This window comes from Myotis lucifugus, unplaced genomic scaffold, assembly GCF_000147115.1.
Source record: "Myotis lucifugus unplaced genomic scaffold, Myoluc2.0 scaffold_745, whole genome shotgun sequence".
Lineage (NCBI taxonomy): Eukaryota > Metazoa > Chordata > Mammalia > Chiroptera > Vespertilionidae > Myotis > Myotis lucifugus.
Genome location: NW_005871793.1, coordinates 220,706 through 245,385, shown reverse-complemented (window position 1 = coordinate 245,385; position 24,680 = coordinate 220,706). Strand labels below are relative to the sequence as shown.

The 24,680-nt window shown below is 37.0% G+C and overlaps 1 protein-coding gene across 1 annotated transcript in view; it reads left to right on the top strand.

The window, feature by feature from the left end:
- HNMT (histamine N-methyltransferase) overlaps nucleotides 1-24,259 on the top strand; it is a 30,028-nt gene extending 5,769 nt beyond the window's left edge. The window contains exons 3-6 of the mRNA XM_006105992.3: nucleotides 12,110-12,217; nucleotides 13,265-13,395; nucleotides 15,562-15,655; nucleotides 23,538-24,259. Coding sequence (XP_006106054.1) covers nucleotides 12,110-12,217; nucleotides 13,265-13,395; nucleotides 15,562-15,655; nucleotides 23,538-23,893 — 689 coding nt within the window. The 3' untranslated portion in view covers nucleotides 23,894-24,259. The remainder of the gene's footprint in view (nucleotides 1-12,109; nucleotides 12,218-13,264; nucleotides 13,396-15,561; nucleotides 15,656-23,537) is intronic.
- The last annotated feature ends 421 nt before the right edge of the window (nucleotides 24,260-24,680 follow it).

Here is a 24,680-nt window from a genome sequence, read left to right as displayed (position 1 = left end):
TACTTTTTCATGTTATTATTTGTCCATTTATCACAAAATACACTGTGACATAATGTAATAAGGATTAACCCGTAAAATAATTTTACTTTATTATCATCTTTCACCAAGAAAATAGAAAATAACAAGGACAAATAAGAAAGGATATTGCCATGAATGATCTTATAAAAATTGTTTAAGCTAAAATATTCCATTATTTCTTACTGGTATTTTAAATCCTAAGGATTATAAGAGTGATAAATTGCCCAGAGTTAATTCATTTAACCAAGACAGTCACTTCCAGTGAGCTTTGCATATGGGTTTCAGGCACCCAACAGGCAATGATACTATCATTTGATAGTGTCACTTGTACTTGGGCAAGAAAAGAAGCCCTACAAGGAAAAGTAATTAAAAACAATCTCTATCTTGGCCAAATTAATTGACCTTTTAATATAAAGTTAATTGCATTTCTAATGTAAATTTATCCAGATGCTTATAAACTATCTAGAAAAAGGAACAGTTGGCCTACACAGTGATTCCTTACATAAAGGTGCACATAGGAGCTCATTTAAAGAATTTATCGAAACAAAGGGAACAATACTTGGAGTTCTTCTGACTGAGCCTTAACATTGTATTAAAAACAAGCTCTGCCTTGGGGATGATATGGGTGCCCATTAAGGGCACTCTTCATAAGAAATTTGTCAGAAATACAAGAAAAAAATCCAAGTTGATACTTAGCTTTCACTGTTGAAGTGAGCTCCATGAAATCAAAAGCAATACATTTAAAATCCCTAGGTCTAGATGTCCCTGGCACAAAACAGCAGTGCTCAGGGGGTAGAAGACACCCCACTCAGTTAGTTTGAGTGCTCATACACCAACTGGGAGATGCTCACCTGATGACCTGTCATTGCCTAACTGCAAGCACCCTGCAGAAGAACAACGTGGGTGAGAAACTTCCTATCCTTGCCTTAGAGAAATGGTCTCCTTAGAAGTTCCAGTCTACATTGGATCTGAAACTTTTGCATTATCCTGTGGCTTAAGTATCCTTCCAAATCAGTCACTGAACTCTAATCCCTGGCAAACAAGGTCACTAGCCCTGTCTGGTACCTTTGGCTCAGCTCCCAGAATGCATCTACCTCAGTCTTAGCTTATAGTCCTGTCTGGTTTTACCTCCTAGATCAGTGATGGCAAACCGATGACACGCGAACTCATTTTTTTGGTTGATTTTTCTTTGTTAAATGGCATTTAAATATATAAAATAAATATCAAAAATATAAGTCTTTGTTTTACTATGGTTGCAAATATCAAAAAATTTCTATATGTGACACAGCACCAGAGTTAAGTTAGGGTTTTTCAAAATGCTGACACGCCGAGCTCAAAAGGTTCGTCATCACTGTCCTAGATGTTCTCCTCTTGGTTGCCCTGACACCTGCAGATTATCTTCTGCATATCTTTGTTGCAAAATCCTCTCTGCATTCATAATGCTGCTACCACTTCTCCCCACCACAATGGAAAAACATACAAAAAGCAAACCAACTAAAACTTTCCTACGTGAAACTGCTGCTTTTATATCACTTAATGCTCATGCTCTTTGGTGGCCTATTTGATTTCCTTTTCAGAAACACAAGCAGGCGGTGCTTGTGTACCCTTTCTGTCTCCCGACTCTTCTGTAAGGATCGATGTTTGTGTGGAAAGGGTTTCAGTTAAGAGAGAATGTAAGGTATTTGAAGAGATGTTTGAAAATTCAGGTTAGAAGCCAAGCAATAATTAAGACTCTGAGCAGTTCAAAAGAAAGGAAATCAGTACCCAACATTTTGATGTCACCTTTAAATAATCTATGTAAATAAAATACAATTGCTAAGCAGTACTGTTATTCATAGGTTATACAGGAAAATGTATGAAATAAATATGTGAACCAAAAACAAAACAAAAAAAGAAAGAGACAAAATCAGGAGAAAAGCAAATCATGGACAAAAATTCAGACCATGTAGCTTTTACAGAGGTCAAACTGGGAAGTATAAAGTCGTGTGCTGTGAGCTTTAATGCAATACAATGAGCACCTCCGATAGCCTTATTCAAGGTCTCAAAGTATTCAGCACTGCTTTTCAGATATTGAGAGCAACTGCATTGTATTCTAAGTCTCATAGAAATGCTCTTTGGTCCATCTTTGACATTCATGCTTCCTAAAATTAAGCCACTCAACAGAGATCCATTATTATTCAACTTTAAAGAGTGTTGTTTAAATGGTACATCAAGAAAAAGAAACTTTTGCTAAGGAAGAACGCTATTAATTTATAGTGTATACACTTTTGCCTCGCAAAATGTTCCAGAAGGCAGTGTGGGCAATGTGTTCTCCTTGCTCTGGGCTCTGCTTAAAGGAGAATCATTTTATCTGCTGCACTGTTCAGTTCTTCAAATGCCAGAAAGTTTTATAAGGGTTAGATAGGACTATAACTCAGTTTTATTTTATCCGGTTTTCTACTTCTATTCTTGTTAACCTATTGTGTACCAACTCAATTGCCATACCCTATATAATAGTATATACATATGTTTATCATTTTTTAATCCACTGAAGCAACTCACATATGAAGCACAAGTGGTCTGAACTCTCGCATAACATTTTTGTTGTTGTTGTTAATAATATTCCTGACTTATGTTGACAGAAGTAAGGTGGTTTTCTTGTACTACAACATATGGACACCAGCATTCCTACAGGGGTTACAAAATAAAGAGTTTGGAGACCATTAACATCCTCAGTTTACAAATAAGAAAACTGATAACCACCAAGACAGAATAAAACTCGGGTCTCTTGATTTTAGTCCAGTCCAAGAAATTGTACAAAACAATATAGACATTAATTTTTGACTTGGCAAAGGAGAGATTAGGTACTCAATAATCACCAGCTGTTTGAAAACCTAATCTTATGAAATTATTAACCTTTTCTCTTTTCATAAATGACATGTTAAGGTGACACAGAGGTTTAGTGTTCTAAGAGAGTTGGTAGAAGTGAAACAAATAATTAAGGCAGAAACAGGAAGAGCCAGTATGTCCGCTTTCGAGGCCAGGAGGTGGTAAATAGCAAAGGTTAGTGCTGTCCAGTGATTCAGAGTAAGTCAATAATCTATATCAGCAAATTGGAGAAATATAGAGAATTGGGGGAATTTTTGCCCAGAAAATATGAATGTGCCTTTCACCATTTTCAAATATTTCTTGCTGATCAAACTCCAGAATATTTGCCCCTAAAGGGCCAGTGGTGAAAGAGAGAAAGATTTCTTGGTTCAGTATTAGAGTTTACTAATGATCGAACCTGTCCAGAAATGAGAACACACATTTTGAGAGGTAAAGACCTATAGATACATGAACTTCTAAACTTCATCTCAGCACAGGCTGGAGAAATACTTATCATACATGCTATGGAAGGGACTTAGGCACTGGTTTCTTAGGTGGTTAGGCTGTTAAACATACTTTTAATAAAAATAAATAAAAAGAAGTATGATCTTGTGAGTAACCTTCTAGAAAGAGGTAGGCAATTCTCCTGAGTGGTGTGGCTAAGACCATGTTTGGTTATAATTAAGGAAGTGAAATTTATATAGGACTTCTACATATGCAGACAATTTTTAGTCTTCATTTTAATTGCTTATTACTTAAATGAGTAAGAGCTGATTTACTTATGGGCAGCGTACTAACAATTACTCCATTATTAAGAAAGATATGAACTCTAGTGATTCACTAATAAAACAGGATTTAGGACCATCCACTTCAGGTAACCAGTTTGGGGCCTCGGATGTAAAGGCATTCATAACTATATTACTTAAAAATAAACTATTCTCCATATATATTTTTACCAAAAAAAAATAGTGTACCTCATTGTATTGTATGTAAAACTTTCGGTGAACATGAAAGTATTTTGGTTAAAGACAGCTACATTTCGGATTTGAGACAACTAAATATGATGCTTACTATACAACATTGGAGCCATTGTCATTAAAACCAGAGTAAACAAGATTGGTTTGGCTAATTCAACAGGAAACAGAAAAACATGGGATAATGAGTAGATGAAGATGAAACTATCATTATTAGCAGATTAAATGACTATATACTTAGAAAAACAAATAAACTCAGTTATACAGCCTTAGAATAAGAATGCAGTAACGACCTGGATTCAGGTAAAATAGGTAAGAAAAACAATGGTAGATCCACATTCTTTTTTGTTTTTGTTAATATTTGAGCATTTTTCATGCACAGTTTTGATTCTTTAAAATGTAATTGAAAGTCCCTGGCATGTGGTTATCTGATTTGCTGAAAGATAAATTTGTATCTTGCCAGTTTGGGACAGTCTCTTAGTGAACAGGCTTCTGCTTGACACATACTGTTGAATAAAACTTTCTGATTCAATGCAAACACTCATGCAGCTCTGGTGTGGGGTCTGTTGTCATCCTCGGTTTATGCAGACTGAACCCAGCAATACATGCCACAGGGGTGTGGGCAGGTTATAGAGCTTGGGGTCCACACCCAGGGTCTTCTGCAGCTTAGTCTCTTCTAACAGTAATAAACTGATGGAAATGATGTTAAAGTATTTGCTAATAATATACTTAATATAAAATATTTTTTAAAACTATTTGAAGAAAAGTTCAGATATTTACTGAGAATTATCTGAGAAGATTTAGAAAGCCAATGTGCAATAGTGATGAGGTTACAATGACATAAAAACTTTCATGTATAAAAGGAAAGGGTATGAAAGGAAACAAAATGTTCCGGAAAGTAATGTGGCATTATGTATCCAGAACGGTTCTGCTATTCTTCTAATACACAAAGGGCTGGTCATACTGTTTGTTAAAATAGTGACAGGCTTGGTAAATAGCCACTCCCCTGCTGTCCCATCACAGAACCAACCGCTGCTTCAGCTCCTCCTCCTGGATGTGTGTGCATCCCACCTACCCAGGCCCCACCTACTCTGGGACCCCCGCCCCCCCTCCAGCAACTGGACTGGTCTTGCCCCCCAGGGATCCTCTAAGAATGTGCTATAGTTCTTCAGTCTGCATCCTTTCTCAGCAGCTGGCACCTTGGATGGGGTTTTTTGTTTTGTTTTTCCATATAATCAAAGATCAAGGGTCTCATTCTAACCATTAATTCTGGTTCTAGGAATAAGTTTGAAAAAATTATGATTGTTTGCATAAAATTTTATGGTTTGTTGTCAGGCTCCTCATAATAGCAAAAAACTTAAAACTAAGCATAACTATCTATCTAAAACTATACATAAAACTATATGTATAAAAGTATACTTTCACTTATTTTATAGCATTTATAAAAGTTAATTAAGTCAATTATTGCACGTATATTTAGAAAATAGTATCACCACTACAAATAACACATTCACATAAATTTTGACATATTTGTGGTATATCTCTCTGTGAGAAAGTAAAAATAATCTATATACATAATGATCTTACATGTGTAGTCTAAAGAAAATTATTTGTTCAAAGGATAAAAAAAACACCTAGGAAATAAACTAAACATTAACTTTTTCTTTCTCTAGTAGTGAGATATTTATTTTCTACCTATACTTGTATAAGTTTCAGGTTTTCTATAGTATTAATTTCATATCCAAGGGCAGGAAAAATAAGCCCAATTAAACCAATAACGTTACAGGTGATGAAAGTGATGGTAAGGCATGGACGACTGGCGTCCGACAGCCCCTTTAGCTCTGTGACTGGCGCCCAGGCGCTGTTCTGACACATTGTCGTGATGAACTGGCCTCGACCGGCCACGTCTGACTCACCAGTAAGAGGATCACCACGTGCGACTCCCCGGCGAGAGGATCGCACCTGCACAAATGCTGGAGGAACAGTGCCCCTGTGTTGAAGCCGAGCATCTCGGCAGAGCCCACACCTTCTCCGTGATGAGGCTGGGGCGATGCTGACCGAAAGGACGATAGTTGTCTGCTGTCTGTGCCTTGTTTTGTGTTGATTATTTCTTGCTTCTTTTTCCACTAGCACAGCAGGCACTCAGACTCTCCCACTGGTTGCAAACCCATAGCTAAAATGATTTTTCATCACTAAGCCCAAGGTTATCTGGGCAATTTTTCTTCCTAGAAACAATTTTTTGTGTGTGCTTGTAGTGACTAGGGTGTTCCCTCGGCAACATGCATGTTTTAAGGGCTGTTAATGTGGTGGGCCAGCGGAGGGCAGCTCGGGAGAGAGACTGTGAAGGTTATTTGAGGGCGAGAGGAGAGGGCGGAGAGGGCACCAGAGCCCGCGAGAGTGCAGAGCCTGCGCAGGCGCACTGGTGTTGATGACGTCACGGACTTGTGCTTACCTTGGACTGACTTTGTCAGTTCAAGCAGTTTCGTCTTGTAAATCCTATCATTGGTGAGATCAAGGTAGAAGAATGTTAGCACTTCCCTAAGTGTAGCTCCATATAACAAATATTACAATAGTATATGTATATTAATTTATCTCTATGTTTGTGCTGAAGTAGCAGTCAACTATTATTTAAAGTTTACAAATGAAAAGCTAAGGCAAAATTTAGTCTTTCCTGAGTTGTCTAATATCTCTATACTTCAGTGTTCAGCTCCCATTGGGGCATTTTCTCTACGTTTATATTTCATAAAACAATTTGATAGCATGGCTTTTCTTAGGCCTCCTGCAGTTGCAAAGCATTCGTTCAGTCAGTATTATTCCTGGGCCAACAGCCAGAAGGCACACCAAAGCAAATGGCATTGCCCTTTTGACTCAGAATTTATATTTATAACCCCCTTCCTGAGACCCTACAGCTATTTTAATATTCTACAATCATTTTCCCATACTGAGAGAACTACCTCAATACTGAGGCATCCAGGGTGTGGGAGGGAGAGAGAGAGAGAGGAAAAGAAGTGATCTTGTCAAGAATCTTATATCTTTCACACTGCAACTTAAAATCAGATTGTTCTCCCACTGGTTGCAAACCCATAGCTAAAATTATTTTTCATCACTAAGCCCAAGGTTATCTGGGCAATTTTTCTTTCTAGAAACAATTTTTTGTGTGTGCTTGTATTCTAGTAGAGGGAACAAGGAAGATAATCATCTTAATGCAACATGTAATAAGATAAATTTTTCCTGCTGATAATCTGAAGAATTCACATGTATTTTGATATGAGAAATGAAGCAGGAATAGATGGAAATCAAATGGCGGGAGATATCTTGACAGACTTTAATCCCCTGTTTTCTTGACCTGTAGATTTTCTCATTTGGAGAAGCCACAGGGTTCTCAGGTTGGGATTTGTGACTCAATGTAGCATAGGCTCAGTTAGAAGGACAAGCCATCATGAATGTATGACGAGTGCTTTTCCAACTTGTCATTTTAGTATGGAGCTTCCCGCTTAGGAAGGGAACTCTTCATTTCCCTCATTCCCAGGCTCTTTCAGATTTCTCTTAAATGTTACCTTTTCCATGAAGTGTACTTGACCACCCAGTGGGAAATTACAGAGACCCCCTTCACGGCTTCCTCTCACTGTTTTTTGCCTTGGTTTTCTCCATGGGACTTAACACCATCCATAAAGGTTGGATGTTTACATCTGTTTTATTTGTTGCTAAATCTCCAGTAATTAGCATCTGGCATTCAGTAGGTGCTCAAAAATATTTAATTAATGTATAATAACTTCAACTTATTGAGTAATTGCTACATATCATGAACCATGGTAAATTACCTCCATATAATATCTCTAACCTTTGCAATGATCCTATAGCATAGACCTTATTATTCCTAATTTATAGATGTGTAATTTAAGGAGTAGAGATATAAGAAATTTTGTATAAAGTAATTCCAGTGAATACTATATTTAGTTTTTCTCTTTTTAGCCTTTAATATTTTAAGTTTTTCCATTTTTAATCAGGTGACTTTGGATTCCAAGCAAAAACTACATGTCTCTACTAACTCATTAAATATATACTTGAAATTCAGGAAGTGAAGAAAGTTGTCGAAAAGATGAAATTCCCATTCCTCCCCTTTCTTGTTTTTGAACTTTTTAATAAATTCTATATCAAGGATGTCAATTTTATTGTCCCTCTTTAAATATAGACATGATACATTTAAATATGACTCATATGAAAGCAAACTATTATAACCACAAAAATATCTGTCTGAAAAATTAAGCAAAACACTCATCATAGCCCAGGAAGGAGACATGAGAAGTCATGCTATAGTTGTGGCTGATTTGAGGAAAGGGTGTTACAAAGGAAAGAGATTTGCAAGAAAGGAGAGTTTGAAAATGTAGTTTTCATTTAACTTCCCAAATAAAAATGTCAGCATATTCTGTTTGATAGAAATAACATAGGAGTGAACAAAACAGAAAAAAGTTCACAATCCAGCCTAATAGAAAATTTGTGATTGGTGTTGATGCATGTCTGGATCTTTCTAATTTTACTCAAGTTTCACATATTGATCAACTGAGAAAATCAGTTCATCATCATAAAGTGCAGACACCAAAATTATTAATTTGTTTAAGTAGTCATAAAGGGGAGAAGGGAGAAGCTGAATGAAGGAGGTCACGGTTTGGCTCAGTGGCTAGAGCGTCAGCCTGTGGACTGAAAGGTCCCAGGTTCGATTCTGGTCAAGGACATGTACCTTGGTTGTGGGCACATCCCCAGTAGGGGGTGTGCAGGAGGCAGCTGATCTATGTTTCTCTCTCATCAATGTTTCTAACTTTCTATCCCTCTCCCTTCCTCTCTATACAAAAATCAATAAAATATATTTTTTAAAAAGGAAGGGAAAGGAGGGGAAAAGGGGAGAGGAAAAAAAGAAGGATGGTGTGTTTGAATAGAGTTGCTTAATCATTATAATTTTTCCATTTGTCACAAGAAACTTCGTATATTTTGTTCCAAAGCTTTGGGGAAAACAGACAACTGTTGACATTATATATCTAAAGGCTTAGGATTTCCAAAATAAGTAGTCTACAGTTGTCAGAATTCTGATTAAGCAATGTCTAATGAAATCATCTGTGAAATGAGACTGACTAAAAAATAAACATGTATTGCCTTATTTCCCTTAAATGCTGTTTTCTAGATCTCAAATTTAAGATTCCCAGAAGGTTTTGCAATGCACAGTAAAAAAGCAGGCTGTTGGCTTCCACATTTCTTTTGTTTACCCCTGATTTTGCTCAGAATTTCTGAATTATTTGATTGATTCATTTCTAGTTTACTCTCCCCCATTCTTTTGGCACATTAGTTTAGCTTGTGTGCTCTCTAAAAGCATTTATAGGGTGCTTAATGTCTGATAGTGGAGCACATTCATAATGTTATAGCTCCTGCTCAGAAGGATTCAGTTGAGAAAGAACAAATGGTCTCCTTCCTTCCTTTTTTCTTTTTTTTTTTTTAAATCTCTTTACTGCTGGTTCATGGTTCTATAGGGTCTGATAGCCCCTCATATACTTCTCAGTGATTGATGTTGTTCAATCTACCATTTTAGAGTCTTTGATTCTGTTTAAGAAACTCACTGGAATCAAGTCTCTGCTAGTGAATAAAATAAGATCAAGGAACTCAAGAACATTTTATCTGTGTTGCCATCACCAGTCAATTGATGGGTAGTCTCTGTCTGAGGATTCTGATGATACTTCCAGGCTCTATGGGAAAGACTACCACGGCATCAGTCTTTTGTGGAAGTGTTCAAGATGCATAGGAGCTAGTCAGGTGAAGTGAGGAGGTAAGGGGAGAATAATCCTGTAAGAGGAGAACGCATGGGGAATAGAGTGTGGAACAGCATGGTGTATGTAGGGCAAAGAAGGGATGAGAAGGGTGGAAATGTAAGAATCTGGGTTTCTGGAGCCAAAAGTTTCAAAATATGAAGTTGTGAGACCTGAGAAAAAGGGGCCAGGCAGGGCGGTCTATGCTAGTTAAGAAGTCTGGGCTTTACTCAGTTGTTTAATCATCAGAAGGTTATAAGCAGGGAAGTGATGAGCTTGTTGAGCAGAAGGAAAATGATTGCATTTCCATTATGTGGGTTTCAAAATGTGGTGATTGGGGTCCTCATAATTGAGAATTTTTTAAATTTAAAAATATATGGCTAGGCTGGTAGAGGCAAGAACAGAACTTTGGGCTTTGGTCTTTTGGGGCAAGTGGGCATCTCTCTGTTTCTCATCAGCCTACACCTGTTCTTAGCAGCCTTTGCCTTAGGTATTTTATTTACCCTTCAAAAATAGTTACTGTGGAGAAGAATAAAAACTTCCTGTGCCCTTTTAATACTTGGTCTCATTGTTAAAGAGTTAGAGCAAATACTTTAGAGTTAGCCAAATGTGCTAAACTTTAGGCATACTAATACCCCCTGAGTGTCAAATTATTCAAGTCACCTTTTCTGGTTGGGAATAATCTTGTGGAGTTTGTGACAGTATAGTGATTAGGATTAAGTGAGTTGTTCCAATTAAAGCCCCAGCACCATGTTTGATAAATAGTAGGTGAGCAATAAATGGCAGCTGGAATTGAAAAGGAAGAAATGAAAGGTGTCGTGTTGGTAGGGCCAGCTTTGGAGAAAACTGTCACCCAGGCTCTTCATTCTCCATTTCAGCCTCCATCCCACTCCTCCCCCCAGTTCCTCACCATCTCCTAATACCAGTACTTGGGGCTCTCATTACACCATTATACTCCCTTCCTGTCTCCCATTAGCATATTGTGTTCCTGATTTACCTTTCTCATCCCCTTCCTCTTAGACCTCCAAGTCCCATGATTTATGGTTTTGTCGCCTGCCATATCTAACCATGAAAAAGTTCTGTCAATGTAATTTATGCCAAAACATTAAAGACTAAAATCATTTTAATATGCTAGCCTTGCACATAGGTCTGTTTTAGTGAAGGTGTCAACATCATAACCTAAGAGAGTAAAAGTGCAAAACTTAAATTGGGAGCATCAGTAATAGGGAGAGAAGACATCTTTTTAAAGAGAGGAACTCAATAATAATAAAAACGAACAGCTGACATTTATTGGGTGCCGAGTCTATCTTGCACTGTGCTTTATATGCCTTGCCTCATGTAACACTCACAACCAATAAATTAGGTGCCATCATTGCTATTTTTGTGTTGAGGAAATTACAGCTTAAGAGGTAAAGCAAATTGCCAAAGGTCATATATACCTAGTAAGTGAAGAAAACAGGTTTTGGACTCAAATCCATTCAACTTACCACCATCTCTCTCATGCAATCACTTACAGGCTAAATTTTCATCAAGGCAGGTATCTATTTCTCTTGTCATCATTTGCTAGAGCCTAGTACAGTGTCTGGCACATAGTCAACAATCAATTAATAGTTGATGCATAAATTAATGACTAAATATAAAATCCACTAAAACCTCCTATCCATTTACCTCTCATATCAATCTCTTTCCTTGACCAATATTTCAGAACTCTGAACTGCCAGAGTCCCACCGAACTGCCAGAGTCCCATGTATAATGCTCTTCTTCCTACATTATACCTCCATCTTTCTGTCCTCTCTAGCAGAGTTCCTTCCTCATTTCCCCAGAAATCTCTGGGCTAACTTCTACTTACCCTATAACACAGAGCTCAGGAGTGGTCTTTCTCCATGAAGCTTTTATCTCTTTAACCTCTTTTTATCCTCTCCCTCACTGTCTCCTTTCCTCTTCCCACCTCAGCCCAGTCAGGGTTCTCTTCCACTAGACCACGGTCTGACATATTTTTGTATCCTTTTTTATACCTGACATATTTTGCATATAACATATATTTTGGTATGCTTCTTGCCTAGCCTAATTTATTCTAAGATACATATTCTTTTATATTTTAACATAATGGGGATACATTTTCCAGTTAATGATATCTTACAATTATAATTAACTTTTTTTCTGACACTAATACAAAAGGAAGGATTGATTACATGATCAGTGGCATCTTAGATTAAATGTAATACAATAATAAATATTGAATAAATGTTATATGAATGAATGAATAACAATCATAGCCTTCCTCAAATTACATTATTATTCCTGCTTACAACCTAGCTGTTCTGCATCATAGACAATGTGGCAGGGAAACAATTGAGCATTATTCTTTATACATGCTGGACTTTCCTAGTAAAACTAAGACAAATAAACTAGCTGAAATTATTCTTAATCGTTTCTTTTTGGACCAATGTGATCTGTTTCCTATGCTTGTATTCTAGGTGAAATTGATCTTCAAATTCTCTCCAAAGTGCAGGATCAATTCCCAGGAGTTCATATTAACAATGAAGTTGTTGAACCAAGTGCTGAACAAATTGCCAAGTACAAAGGTACCTGTAACCCATGGTGCTTTATGTCAAATTCTATCCTGAAAGGCTTATCATCCCAAATGTGTCCCTTTAATCATACAGATTGTTATTGTAGTATGTTCTTAGTAAGCTTAATGGGAGAGGAACTTAATCAATTTGTTTCCTTGGCAGGGATAAACACCTCAGAATACGAACATGAATAATTAAACGTTTTTACTTACAGACTCTCCATCCATTCACTGGCCACCAATTACTATTTTTGATGTTTATTCTTAGAGACAGAGTTATCAATTCATTCAGAAGTATTTAATCAGAATCGCTGTCCTTAAAGATCTTAGGATTAATAGGTTATAGTAGAAATCTGCAAACTTTTTCTGAAAAAGGCCAAGAAGTTGTAAAATTTTAAATTTAGAAAGCCACAGCATCTGTCACAACTAATCAACTCTACCATAGTAGCACAAAGGCTGTCATAGAGAATATATAAACGAATGCCTGTGGATATATTTCAATAAAACTTTATTTATAAACACTAAACTATGAATTTGTTATTATTTTCACATATAACAAAATAGTATTCTTATTTTGATTTTGCTCAGTCATTTAAAAGTGTAATGGCATGAGATATAAAAGACAGAGGCATGGAGTCAGGAAGTAGAATCCTATGTTTTTAGCTTGCAGTTCATTTAAAAATAGGTACTGGGCCAGATGTGGTCCATAGCACCATATTTGCTGACTCCTGGGTTACAGAATCATATCACCTGTTTTATATCAGTTTTCCATTGATAAAACCCATGAGTTAATTCCCTATTATACTGAGATAATATAACCTATGTTTGATCAGGGTCCTCCTAATTATTTCTTATTGACTTTTTCTTTCATCTCTAAATTCACTTAATACTAGAAAAAAATTAAGATGAACTCTCTGGTCTTCCAGAGCTATATAAAAAGGAAAAATGTGTTTTATATTTGTTATGTGTATAACATTGATTGCATTAAAATTCTAAGAGGAAATAGGTTCCACATTTGCAATTAAAATAGATTGTGTGCCACCTCTTTCCTTTATTTTAGAGTTTGTAGCCAAGTCATCAAACCTTGAGAACATAAAGTTTGCTTGGCATAAGGAGACATCATCTGAATATGAAAATAGAGTGATGGAGAATAAAGAACTTCAGAAGTGGGACTTTATTCATATGATTCAGGTAAGAAGTACTTATTGTTACAAATGCTCAGAAAGGAGATTTTTCAGAAAACTACATATGAAGAGTGCCTGCTATTCTAACTTTAAAAAGAAAAATGAGAATCTGGTTTTATAAGGGAGCATATTCAAATTGAGGATAAAGATGTTGATAATACTAAGAAATTCTCTGTAACATTAAAAATGCCAGTTTTCTCTACTCAAAATACTTCCAGAGTTACTGATTTTTTTTCACTATTGGCTTAATTAATTTTCATAGGACTGAAAGTTCATAGATAGATCTGAGGACAGTAGATTTGAGGACTGCAGAGTGTAACATATCCTAATACAGTTCTCCAGTAACTCTAATGATCTAGATCAGTGTTTCTCAACCTTCCTAATGCTGCGACCCTTTAATACAGTTCCTCATGTTGTGGTGACCCCCAATTTCATTGTTACAAATTGAACATTAAAATTAAAGCATAGTGATTAAACACAAAAACAATATCTATTTATATATGTGTTTTCCAATGGTCTTAGGCGACCCCTGTGAAATCCCCAAAGGGATCGCGACCCACAGGTTGAGAACCGCTGATCTAGATGAACCAACATCTCAAAGTTTTTCTGAATCCTCCTGCTTTTGCCTTGTTGATGACCTGGGTAGTGTGCTTGTGACAAAAGGGGCAGGTTAGATGATTCCTCAGGTTACTGAAGTGTTATTAATACCAGTTAGTCATTCAGGAGGAATTTATTTCCATGGTCCAGCACTGGCAGTAAAGGGGGTAACTATTCAGTAGATAGTATGGAGACATAGTTCCACTGCTCTTTCTGGATACCATATGGATGTATAGGCATCCCTTAGAAGATGTGTATATTTTAGAAATACCACAATTAATAACAACATGTTTCTTATTTTCTATAGTCCACAAGAACAGTTACTCCAAAAGAATAAACTTAAAATTGGCATATTCAGGCAATCCTACACCTCTGCTCTCTTAGCTGACAAGATTCTTTACCTGTAAGGGAGTGCCCAGCGAGCCTATGATACTTCTCTATTGGACTTGCTTCCCACCTCCTCATACAACTATTTTATACCTCCCTCTCTCCCCTACACCTCCTGTAGCCCTTATCCCACCACTCATTCCCAACCAATGGCTCACTTCATAGTGTAGGGAAAAGAGAAACCATCAGATGGAAACTCATCTTTCTTCGCCCTCCAAATTTAAAAACAAAGCTGCAACATCCCCTGAGGGGTCCTGGATTGTGGGAGGGTGCAGGCCAGGCCGAGGGGCCCCACCAGTTCATGATTGGGGCTGGGGAGGGACACAGGAGGTTGGCCAGGGGAGGGACATGGGAGGGCTCCAGGGCATGTTCGGTTCATCTCACTCAGTCCCGATCGCTGGACCCCAGCAGCAAGCTAACCTACCAGTTGGAGAGTCTTCCCCCTGGTGGTCAGTGCACATCATAGTGACTGGTCAACTGGTCAACTGTCTGTCCCCTGGTGATCAGTGCACATCATAGGGAGCGGTTGAGCAGCCTTAGCATATCATTAGCATATCACGCTTTGATTGGTTGACCGGATGACTGGACACTTAGCATATTAGGCTTTTATTATATAGGATGGGTAGACTGGCTCTTAGCATCTTGTGACCAAGCATGTAACTTCATGCATTATCCAATCCTTTCCTAGAGAATCTGTTGACATCAGAGCTTTTCACATTTTCCATGATTTAAAAAAAGCATCTGTAAGCACATGGTGGAGCTAGTACAAAGGTACAAAGGGCTTAATTTTAAAGATACGTTCCGTGAAATGGAGTCTGTGTTTATGGTGCCAGCACCATTTTCTCCCAGAAAATTAAAAGGCACCAAATATGGAGTAAGCCTAGAAGCATCGCCTCCACATGGAGCAGAAACTGAGTGTCTCCAGCTGTAGATGTCAGTGTTATTAAAGCCAGAAAGTGTAAATTTAAAACCATTTGGCTCTAGTTGAGCAAATAAAAGTTTCCCTTCCCCCCAAAAAATGTTTATTCTATCTCTCCATATAACATTTTTACTTATTAGGTTTCTTAAGTGTTTTGTTCAGTAAAATCCACTCCACTTGAAAATTAAACTTTCTAGTGAGTATCTGGTCCAAGCACACAAAGATGTTGACATAGAAAAGTGTCTCATATCTCTTTTCCTTAATTTCTAGATGCTGTATTATGTAAAAGACATCCCAGCTACCCTGAAGTTCTTCCACAGTCTCTTAGCTCCCAGTGCTAAGATTCTTATTGTTCTTGTGTCAGGTAAGTTATCCTTATCCAGCCTGGATAGACCACAGTAGTGCATATATGTCTGGAGGCCTGTGTTTGAAGGCTGTATGAGGCAAGGCCTTCACAACAGCCCCAAATTTAGGGGGTCTCCTGGCATTAAATGTCTGTTTACTTCTTTCTCCTGAGAGAAATTTTTATCTATATATAAATTCTTTTTATATCACATAGAGCAAATGCAACTGTTAGTAACTTTTTTAATGAGACTAAAAATACTAAATATTTCTGTTTGCTCCTTTGTTTCCATTGAATGTCTCTCTCTTTACCCTCTGTGATGTTTATTAATAAATAAATAAAGGTTAAACTATTTGGGGTACCATCATATTCGGCTAATTTGCATTTCTAGAGCCATTATCAATACCGTTCATTATAGGTTTTCTCAAATAACTATTAAAAATAGTTCACTTGTTTTGTTTTATGTGCTTTATTTTCCAAATAAGGCATTTGATCCTCTCCTGTTGCTTCCATGGATATAATAAGTACCACACAGAGAGCATAAGTATACATGTTAGCAAATGAGACATTGTAATTGTTGAATTCATTAATTCATAATTTCTTTCATTTGTAATCTTTATGGACTGTCCATGCAGTGCAAGGCAGGTTAATTGTAGATACAAAATAGTTTCTATCTTCTTAAGCTTATACCAGACCCCGTACTCAAAAATCCATGTCACAAAATTCATTTTTTCTTAAATATGAAGAATGGCTTTAAGGATGATAAACATGGTTGTTAGCCTTAATCCAGGGTTTGAACTCATGTGGCAGTCTGGCAGGTGAGCACTCCTGTACACAACCTCTTCCCCAAGGGAACATTTTCATATACTATTTACCTCTGGTTAGTTAAAAATACTCATTTAACTGGGAGAGTTCTGTCTTCCTATTTAGAAGTGCTTATGTGAACTGGATGCTTCATGCTAATCTCTCTCTAAATAAGGACACTTGGGTAAAGCACTTTGTTCTACACTTATCAATTCAAAAGTAAACTTAATTATCAACATAAAAGCAGCCTATTTTTGACAATCTGTATCCATAGTACAGAAAAACTGTTGTAGACAGGAACAGCAATTCATCCAGAAGTCATATGTTTGATTTTAGAACGTATTGAATATCCATAGAAGACCCACTCTTACTTATGTTTGGTTTATTCTTAAATATTTTCAGAAGTAAAGTATATGAGTGTCAAGGGGCAGGTTTCTATGAGTAAATGTCTACAAATAAGAAAAAGACAGCCTGTTTAGCAAGTGGCATGAGCAGTCTACAAGCAACTGAGAATTGACTAAGTGTCCTTATGGATACAAGATTCTGCTGGCTATATCATGAATCAGTTAATATAATCCATGGTATATTGGCATCAAGAAATGTGCAAACCAAAACAGGCCCCGTGAAACATATGATGATACATTAGGCAAGAATGCTGAGGCACTTCCTAGCAGTGTGAACTTGGTCTATGCATCTAAGTTTATTCAAGGGCTATTTCTGGATAATCATACCTACATTATTGCACCTATGCATATATGTGATTCATATGTACTATGTCTATATACTTTCATGGGGAAAATAAAAAAAAACTAAAGATTTAAAATCAGATAGCTTTTTCTAAAGTACTTTAAGTCAAATATTATTTAGTCAGTGTGGTTTGATGGTGAAAATATTTTACCAACTTTTTCATTTTGCAGTTCATAATTCTTCATTATGGCACACAGCATTGTAGATAGGTATATCTGCAGGAGGAAATATTGTTAATGGTTACTGATCCTAGACATAAGCATGCAACAAATAATAGTTGTTGAATTAGTAAAGGGACTCTCATTATTTCCCTTCTTTACCATATACACTTCTTTCTTAGAAGATTTTATACAGCTATAGAAGAAATATATACATTTATTTTTAAAGAACCACTTAGCAAAAGGAAAAATAGGTTTAGGTATTTTATTTTGGACTTTCCACTTCCCTCTTAAGGCTAAAAGTTATAGCTTTATTGCTTCTGTTTATCAGGAGAGTTATTAAGTATAAGTAAAAAATTAAAAACAAACCATCTTATGCAATATAGTTTCTTTTGCAGTTAAAGAAAATATTCCACCTTTAAGGGGAATAAAATTGTCATCAACTTAGTGTAACCTGAATGACTAATACTTAACTCTTAACAGTCCAGAGTAAATGACTGAAGTCCTCATCTCAAGCCACTTGGTCATCTATCACTTGCTCTGTGACTCCTGAGGAAACCTGAGTCATGCTTCTGATGGTTGCCAGCCACTGTTTGCTCCAAACTTCTCACAGTTCAACTTTGGATTTCTTATGGCCAAACCTTGCATGTGCTGCAGCTACCTTTTTTGGTCATGTTCTGCTTTACCCCAAACATGGGCATAGCTCTATTTCCTTCATTCACCAAAGCACTATTCTTTGATTTGGGGAGACGTCTATGAGGAGGAAGAATAGCAGAAACAGAATTTAGTATCAACGTCTCACAGCCACTCTTTTCCAGCCTTTCTCTTGCTCAGTTGGGGCCCACTTTCCCTTCACCTAGTCATAACTTCTCTCAGACTTCACCCACATCCTCTTAGCTCAGTACTTTCTCTAAAATACCAACTCCTTACTTCCCCCTTCCATAGAGCAAACTCCCTTTTACTCTAGCTCTCTCACTTCGATAAATCTATGCGCCTATAAATTTCTCTTATCAACAATAGATTTTCAGCCAAGATAAATTATATTAGCCACTTAGTGTATAGAAATGACTGCAGTTTCCTTTTATAATAATAGCAGCAATTGCTATGTTGTATTAATACAGCCAATATAAATATATGGGTCAGTGCTTAGAAAAATAGTCATGGTAAGTTTCCAACAGTGGAGACAAATTTAATCACAAGAAATGTCCAATCAGATTTGTCTTATATCATTGCCAATCAAGATGTATAGGATTGATCCACATTTTTATTTAGTCTTTTTTTTCATTTTCATTTCGAATCCCTGTCTGCCAGACCATTCTGTGGATAATAAACAAGCTTGAGAAAGCTCTCCAGGGTATCTGAGGTGCCCAGTCAACTTCCCTCCTCACCCGTATATAAAAGCCATTGCCCTAAACAGCCTTCTCAGCCCAAATTATAATTCCTGAAACCCCACTCTCCATACTTGTCCAATGAAAACATTCCTTAAACTCAAATATTGCCCTAAAACTTGGAACACCTACACCAAAATGATTCACATTAGGCTCTGTTTTTATCAGGTTTCTCTCAGTCACTTTCTAAATGGAATCCACTTTATAATTATCTAGAAGTGAAGAAACCTGTTTGTATATTTCCTTGATTCCAGGGCAATATTGTCATTCATAGCGTCACTGCAATGAAGAAAATTGAGTGCTCATTGTAGACAGATTCCGAAAGCCTAAATTAAATTTCATCATTAAATTAAATGTCTAAGAGCACTCATCTAGCCATTGTCTTATCCAGGCAGATAAAGGTATGTCTGCATTAACATCTTGTTCTACGTGGTCATATTAAATATCACAGCTAAGGCTCTTGTCTGTCGATCTTAGTCACTGACCTGTTATTGAAAGGACAAGTTATTTCTTCTTAACAGACTGAGTTACTCAGTCATTTGAGCACCATATAGATACTCATTTTTGCAGTTATTACATTAGAAGATAATGAAATATGGGGTCAGTTTCTAGATTTAATTATGCGGAGTACCTAGCTTGGCTAAGGATCCATGTATGTTCAGCCATATTCAAAACACAGAATGCTCAGCTCCATGCTGGCTACCCAGGGTGGTCATTGTGTACACTTGGTTCATTCAGCTTTTATTGAGCTCCGGGAGTAAGTCAGTGCTGGGCTCTGGAGGTTGAAAAGATTACTTTTCCTTTTCCTTTGAAAGGCTGCTGATTTAATGGAGGATCCAAACCAGACAGTGGAAACACTTTCAGCGGAGTGCTGAGTTTCCTATTAGAGGCATGTGGGGAGCTTAAGGAGAGTTCCTTGAGAAATAAGGGGCTCTGCCTCTTATTTCTACTCTCAGATCTTGCAAAGCCTTTGGCACCTAGAAGACACTAGTAAATGTGTTTGAATTGAACTGAATAATTGCTTATTATTTCTCCTTTATGTGATCCAAGCTACTTGTTCTGAATGTCCTTCCAAAAAACACAAGTAAATACCATGTTTTAGCTAAAACTTACCACATGATCGACATGGAATCAGATAGATGACATTGACAGTTCTGGAGATTTGAAGATAGGTTTAATAAACAGAAATAAAAGACTCAATAAAGATGATTACATATTCACACACACACAGTCTACACATGGGTGGACAAAAGCAATGAAGGGTAGGCAAGTGGAACTAATGAGAAGAAAGAGAAATTGAAGTCAGAATTAAATGCCAGCATGTGCTGGTCAGCCCATTAGAGTACGTGTTGCTTGAGGGGAGAGAGAGGCTTGCCTCTGTGTTGCTAAGGACCCATTACAGAGCTAGCCCATTTCGTTTAACTATAACGAGCAGAAGTTCCTGATTATGAAGATAAAAGATTCGATTTGAAAACAAAAAGAAGAAAACTAAGAACAAAAGAGGTGTATCACACAGTAAAATGATGTCAGCAACATGTTTTTCTGCAAATGTAGTAGCCAGGTATTAGTTGAATGAGTTGTTAATTAATATGCAATGTATCGGGTTAAGGGGGCTTAGCCAGAAGGAGGGCACTCAAGTTTTGTGTGTCCTTCCCTCTCCTTACCTGAATAAGGAAGGAGGTAAATCCTGTGTGTGATTTTTAATACAGCGGGAAAAAACAATCTGGTTTATTCCATGTTGAAAACAAAAGTAGCGCCATATGCTGTGCCCACCGAGAGCCATTATGATAATGCATCCGTCAGAAAGTGTATAATTGCTCAGCTCAGAAAAGGCACCGAGTCACAGAACACTGACACCAGCACATTTTCTGCAATTAGTGTTTTGTTCTTTTTTCTCTGCCAGGTTGAAAAAATTATGATAACAGAGCCTCTCCTCAACTGCTGAAATATTTATGTTCTTATAAAGTCTTATTTGTAAGGCAAATTCTTTTTTGGGAAGATAATCTCTGTATTGGAATGAAAGATCTTTTAATATATACTCATGACCCTCATTTTTTTCCCATTGGACTGAGGTTTTATTGTTTTCTGCTTCATTCCAATTCCTAGAGCATATCCTGCGGTTATCACTTCCTCTTCTGAAATATAAGTAGAACATCAGTTATCTAGGCTATTTGTTATTTACTGTTTCCTGCCTTGAATAGTCTCTTCTGTTTAGTTAAATCTGGGGACTTCAGCTTAGTCTGAGGATGAAGGGCAGGAGTGTTTGAGCATCCTGTGATTATATGCACAACTGTGCGGGTGTGTCTTGTTTGTGTACTTTTCCAGAGAGTCGGTTACTTTCATTAGATCATAAAAGAGGTTTGGGAACCAAAATAAATTCAAGCCTTTGAAATCTTCACTTTTAATCCTGGAAGTTCATAGAAAATATAGTTCTCTGTTATATTGCTGTGGCCAAGTCCAGCTTAATTATGTAACCCTTCAACAATGTTTACTATGTGCCAGTCATGGTTCTAAGTGCCTTACCTTTTAAACTCAGTTAATCCCTGCAGAAATTCTATGGGTAGATTCTATTATTATTCCTGAGTTACAGTTGGTAAAACTGAGGCACAGGTTCAAAAAGTTTAGAAAGAGGAAAAGCCAGGCTTCGTACTCAAGCAGTTGGGCATTAGTGTCCATCTTTAATTCACTGTACCATCTGTGTATGTAACAGCCATTATTACAGGCATGTATTAGAAGGTCCACAGATCGATTTTCATTTGTTTTGATTTATTGTAATCATCGATTTCTGAACAGCAAGTTTGCTTTTTCACAGTCTTAAGATTATAACCAGTAGAAATTATCAAACTAATTTCATAATGTAATGTTCATTTATTTTGTAAGTACTTATTATACACCTGCTGTGTGCTTAGCATCATGCAATGATTCACTTAAAGTATCTCATTTAATACTTTCCGGTGAATTTGAGGTAAGTATGGTTGTTCCCATTTTATAAAACAGATTCTGGGAGACTAAATAACAAACCTCATCTCAATTATGAAATGTCAGAAGAATAGTCCAACAGCCTATGTCTCTCTCCCCTAGGCTTCTCTTGGCTTCTACATTGGGCTGGGTTTTCAAAAGTAAATGCAACAGATATTGCTAAAACATCCTTTAAAGTTGGGGACAAACCTATAGAAATCAACCTAGCTATTGGCAGTCCAAAGCAGAATGTAGTAAATGGATAGACATGAGGCTTTAGTTTGAGTAAATCATTTATTGTGCTCTTTCTTTTGATTCCAGTTTTTACTCTTACATGCTCTCCTCTGAACTCAAAACAAACAAACAACTGTCTTGCTTCTGTCACCACCTGGATGCCCAATAGGTATCTCAAATTTACATTTCTAAAATCACGCCTGATGATACATTTAAAACTGCTCCTCCCTCATTCTTCCCACTTCCAATAATGGCAATTCTCTCTTTTTAGGTGCTTGGGTCAAAATTATTGGGGTTATTACTGACTTTTTTGTTTTGTTTTTACTCACACCCAGTAACGAAATTGTTGGCAAATGGCAATGTATGTAGGAGTGTAACCTAAAACATCCAACCACTTCTCTTCACCTCCAAGCTCACTGGTCCAAGTTCCCATCATCTGTCACCCAGGTTATTGGAGTCACCTTCTTACTGTTCTCCCAGCTTCTGTTCTTATGCCCCTATACTTGCTTCTCATCTGTGTGGCCAGAGTGATCTTATTAAAATGCATATCAGGTTAAGTCATTCTAATGCCAATATGGAAGCCCCATTTGGATACTGAAATTTAAATAACCTAAGATGAATTATAACGTAAAATACATTTTCTCAGTCACACAAGCCACAATTAAAATGCTCCATAGCCACAAGTGGAATTCATTTAATTCCAATCTCACCAGCTTCCTAACTAGTTCTTTTTTTTTTTCCGGCCGGGCCGGGGCGGGACCCGCGGACTCACAAAGGAGCCGCAGCGCTGGGGCGAGCAGCCGGGCGCTGGCCCCTAACTAGTTCTTAAACATGCCAAGAATGTTCCTGCCTCCAGCCCTTTGCAATTGCTCTTTCTGCATCCTGGAGTAATCTTCCCTCCTCTGGCAGCTGGCAGGCACCTGGGATCCAGGCTGGCTTCCCTCAGGCTGCCTGCAGGCCCCGGGCTGACTTCCCTCTGGCCCCGGCTTCATCAGGAAGGATGTCCGGAATGATATCTGGAAGATGTCTGGTCTAATTAGCATATTATCCTTTTATTATTATAGATGGTTTGTCATGTCTGTGCTCAAATGTCATATCATAAGAGAGACTGTCTACATACAGTGGTTCTCAACCTTCTGGCCCTTTAAATACAGTTCCTCATGTTGTGACCCAACCATAAAATTATTTTCGTTGCTACTTCATAACTGTAATGTTGCTACTGTTATGAATCGTAATGTAAATATCTGATATGCAGGATGGTCTTAGGCGACCCCTGTGAAAGGGTCGTTCGACCGCCAAAGAGGTCGCAACCCACAGGTTGAGAACCGCTGGTCTACAATCACCCTATATAAAACAGCAAACCATCCAACTCTTTGACCTTCCTTATTTTTTGCTCTGATTTGTTATCATTTGCACTTAGTATCATCTGATATATGATTTATTTATTTATTTAACTATCTCCCTACCCTCAACCCCTTACTCCTTGAATAAAGCTACACAAAGGCAAGGATATTTTTTAATTGACTATTCTATCCCAAGTATCTAATGCACTGCCTGGCAGGGTAGATAAATGAAAGAAAGAGTGAATGAAAGCATGACTCTGTTCTCTCACAGGAACCAGTGCCTGGGACAAGCTATGGAGAAAGTATGGATCCCGCTTACCCCGGGATGACCTCTGCCAGTACATCACATCCACGGATGTCACTCAGATGCTAGACAAGTTGGAGATTAAGTATGAGTGTTACGACCTTCTGTCCACCATGGATATATCTGACTGTTTTATTGATGGCAATGAAAATGGAGACCTACTTTGGGATTTTTTGACAGAAACCTGCAACTTTAGTACCACAGCCCCACCTGATCTCAAAGCAGAAATTGTAAAAGATCTGCAAGAGCCTCAATTCAGTGTAAGAAAAGATGGGAAGGTTCTTTTTAATAACAGTCTGAGTTTCATAGTGGTTGAGGCATAAATATCAATCATGAGAAGAATGTATTCAAAAATTATATTTTAAACAATGTGGATCATTTATGTCTGTATTAAGATTACAAATACATCTCATAATATAAATAGAGTGTTGTCTCATATGTAAAAACTAGAAAATCCCAAGACATTCTTGGACTTTCACGTACAACCATATATGAAATTGCTGGCCTTATCCCATATCTTCTCCAGTAAAGAGGCTACCTGCAGGCTAAAAACCACAAATGCTGGAAAAATGAGACAACTAAATTTTACTGTCATGTTGACAATAAAATCCTTTCCATTTATTGATTGTACTGGATTTTCCTAGAACATCATTAAAGTATATACTATGGGTTCTTTAAATAATAGTAAAGTAGATGCTTATTGATACTTTGAACACTAAAAAAAGTATATGTTTATTGATTTTTTTCCCCTTTTGTGAAGTATTTGTCTTTGTACATCCAACTATTATAGCTTCTATTTTATTTTTATTGATTACTAAAACAGTAAGATTTCAGGGGATTTTCTAAAACTTATTTGATTTTCTTTATTTTAATTTTAATTATAAACACCCATGACCCTTATAAAATAGTACATCTCTTTATATAAGTAAATAATTGATTGTATAATAAATAAATAAATATATTTTTAAAGTAAGTAAGTTAACTATTACTCCATGTTAGAGACAAAACAAAAATAATGTTTTACTAATTTTACTACTAAAAAAATTTTTTACTACTAAAGCACTCATCAACTCTCATTCTCCCAGGATAACACAGTATGATAGTCTCTCT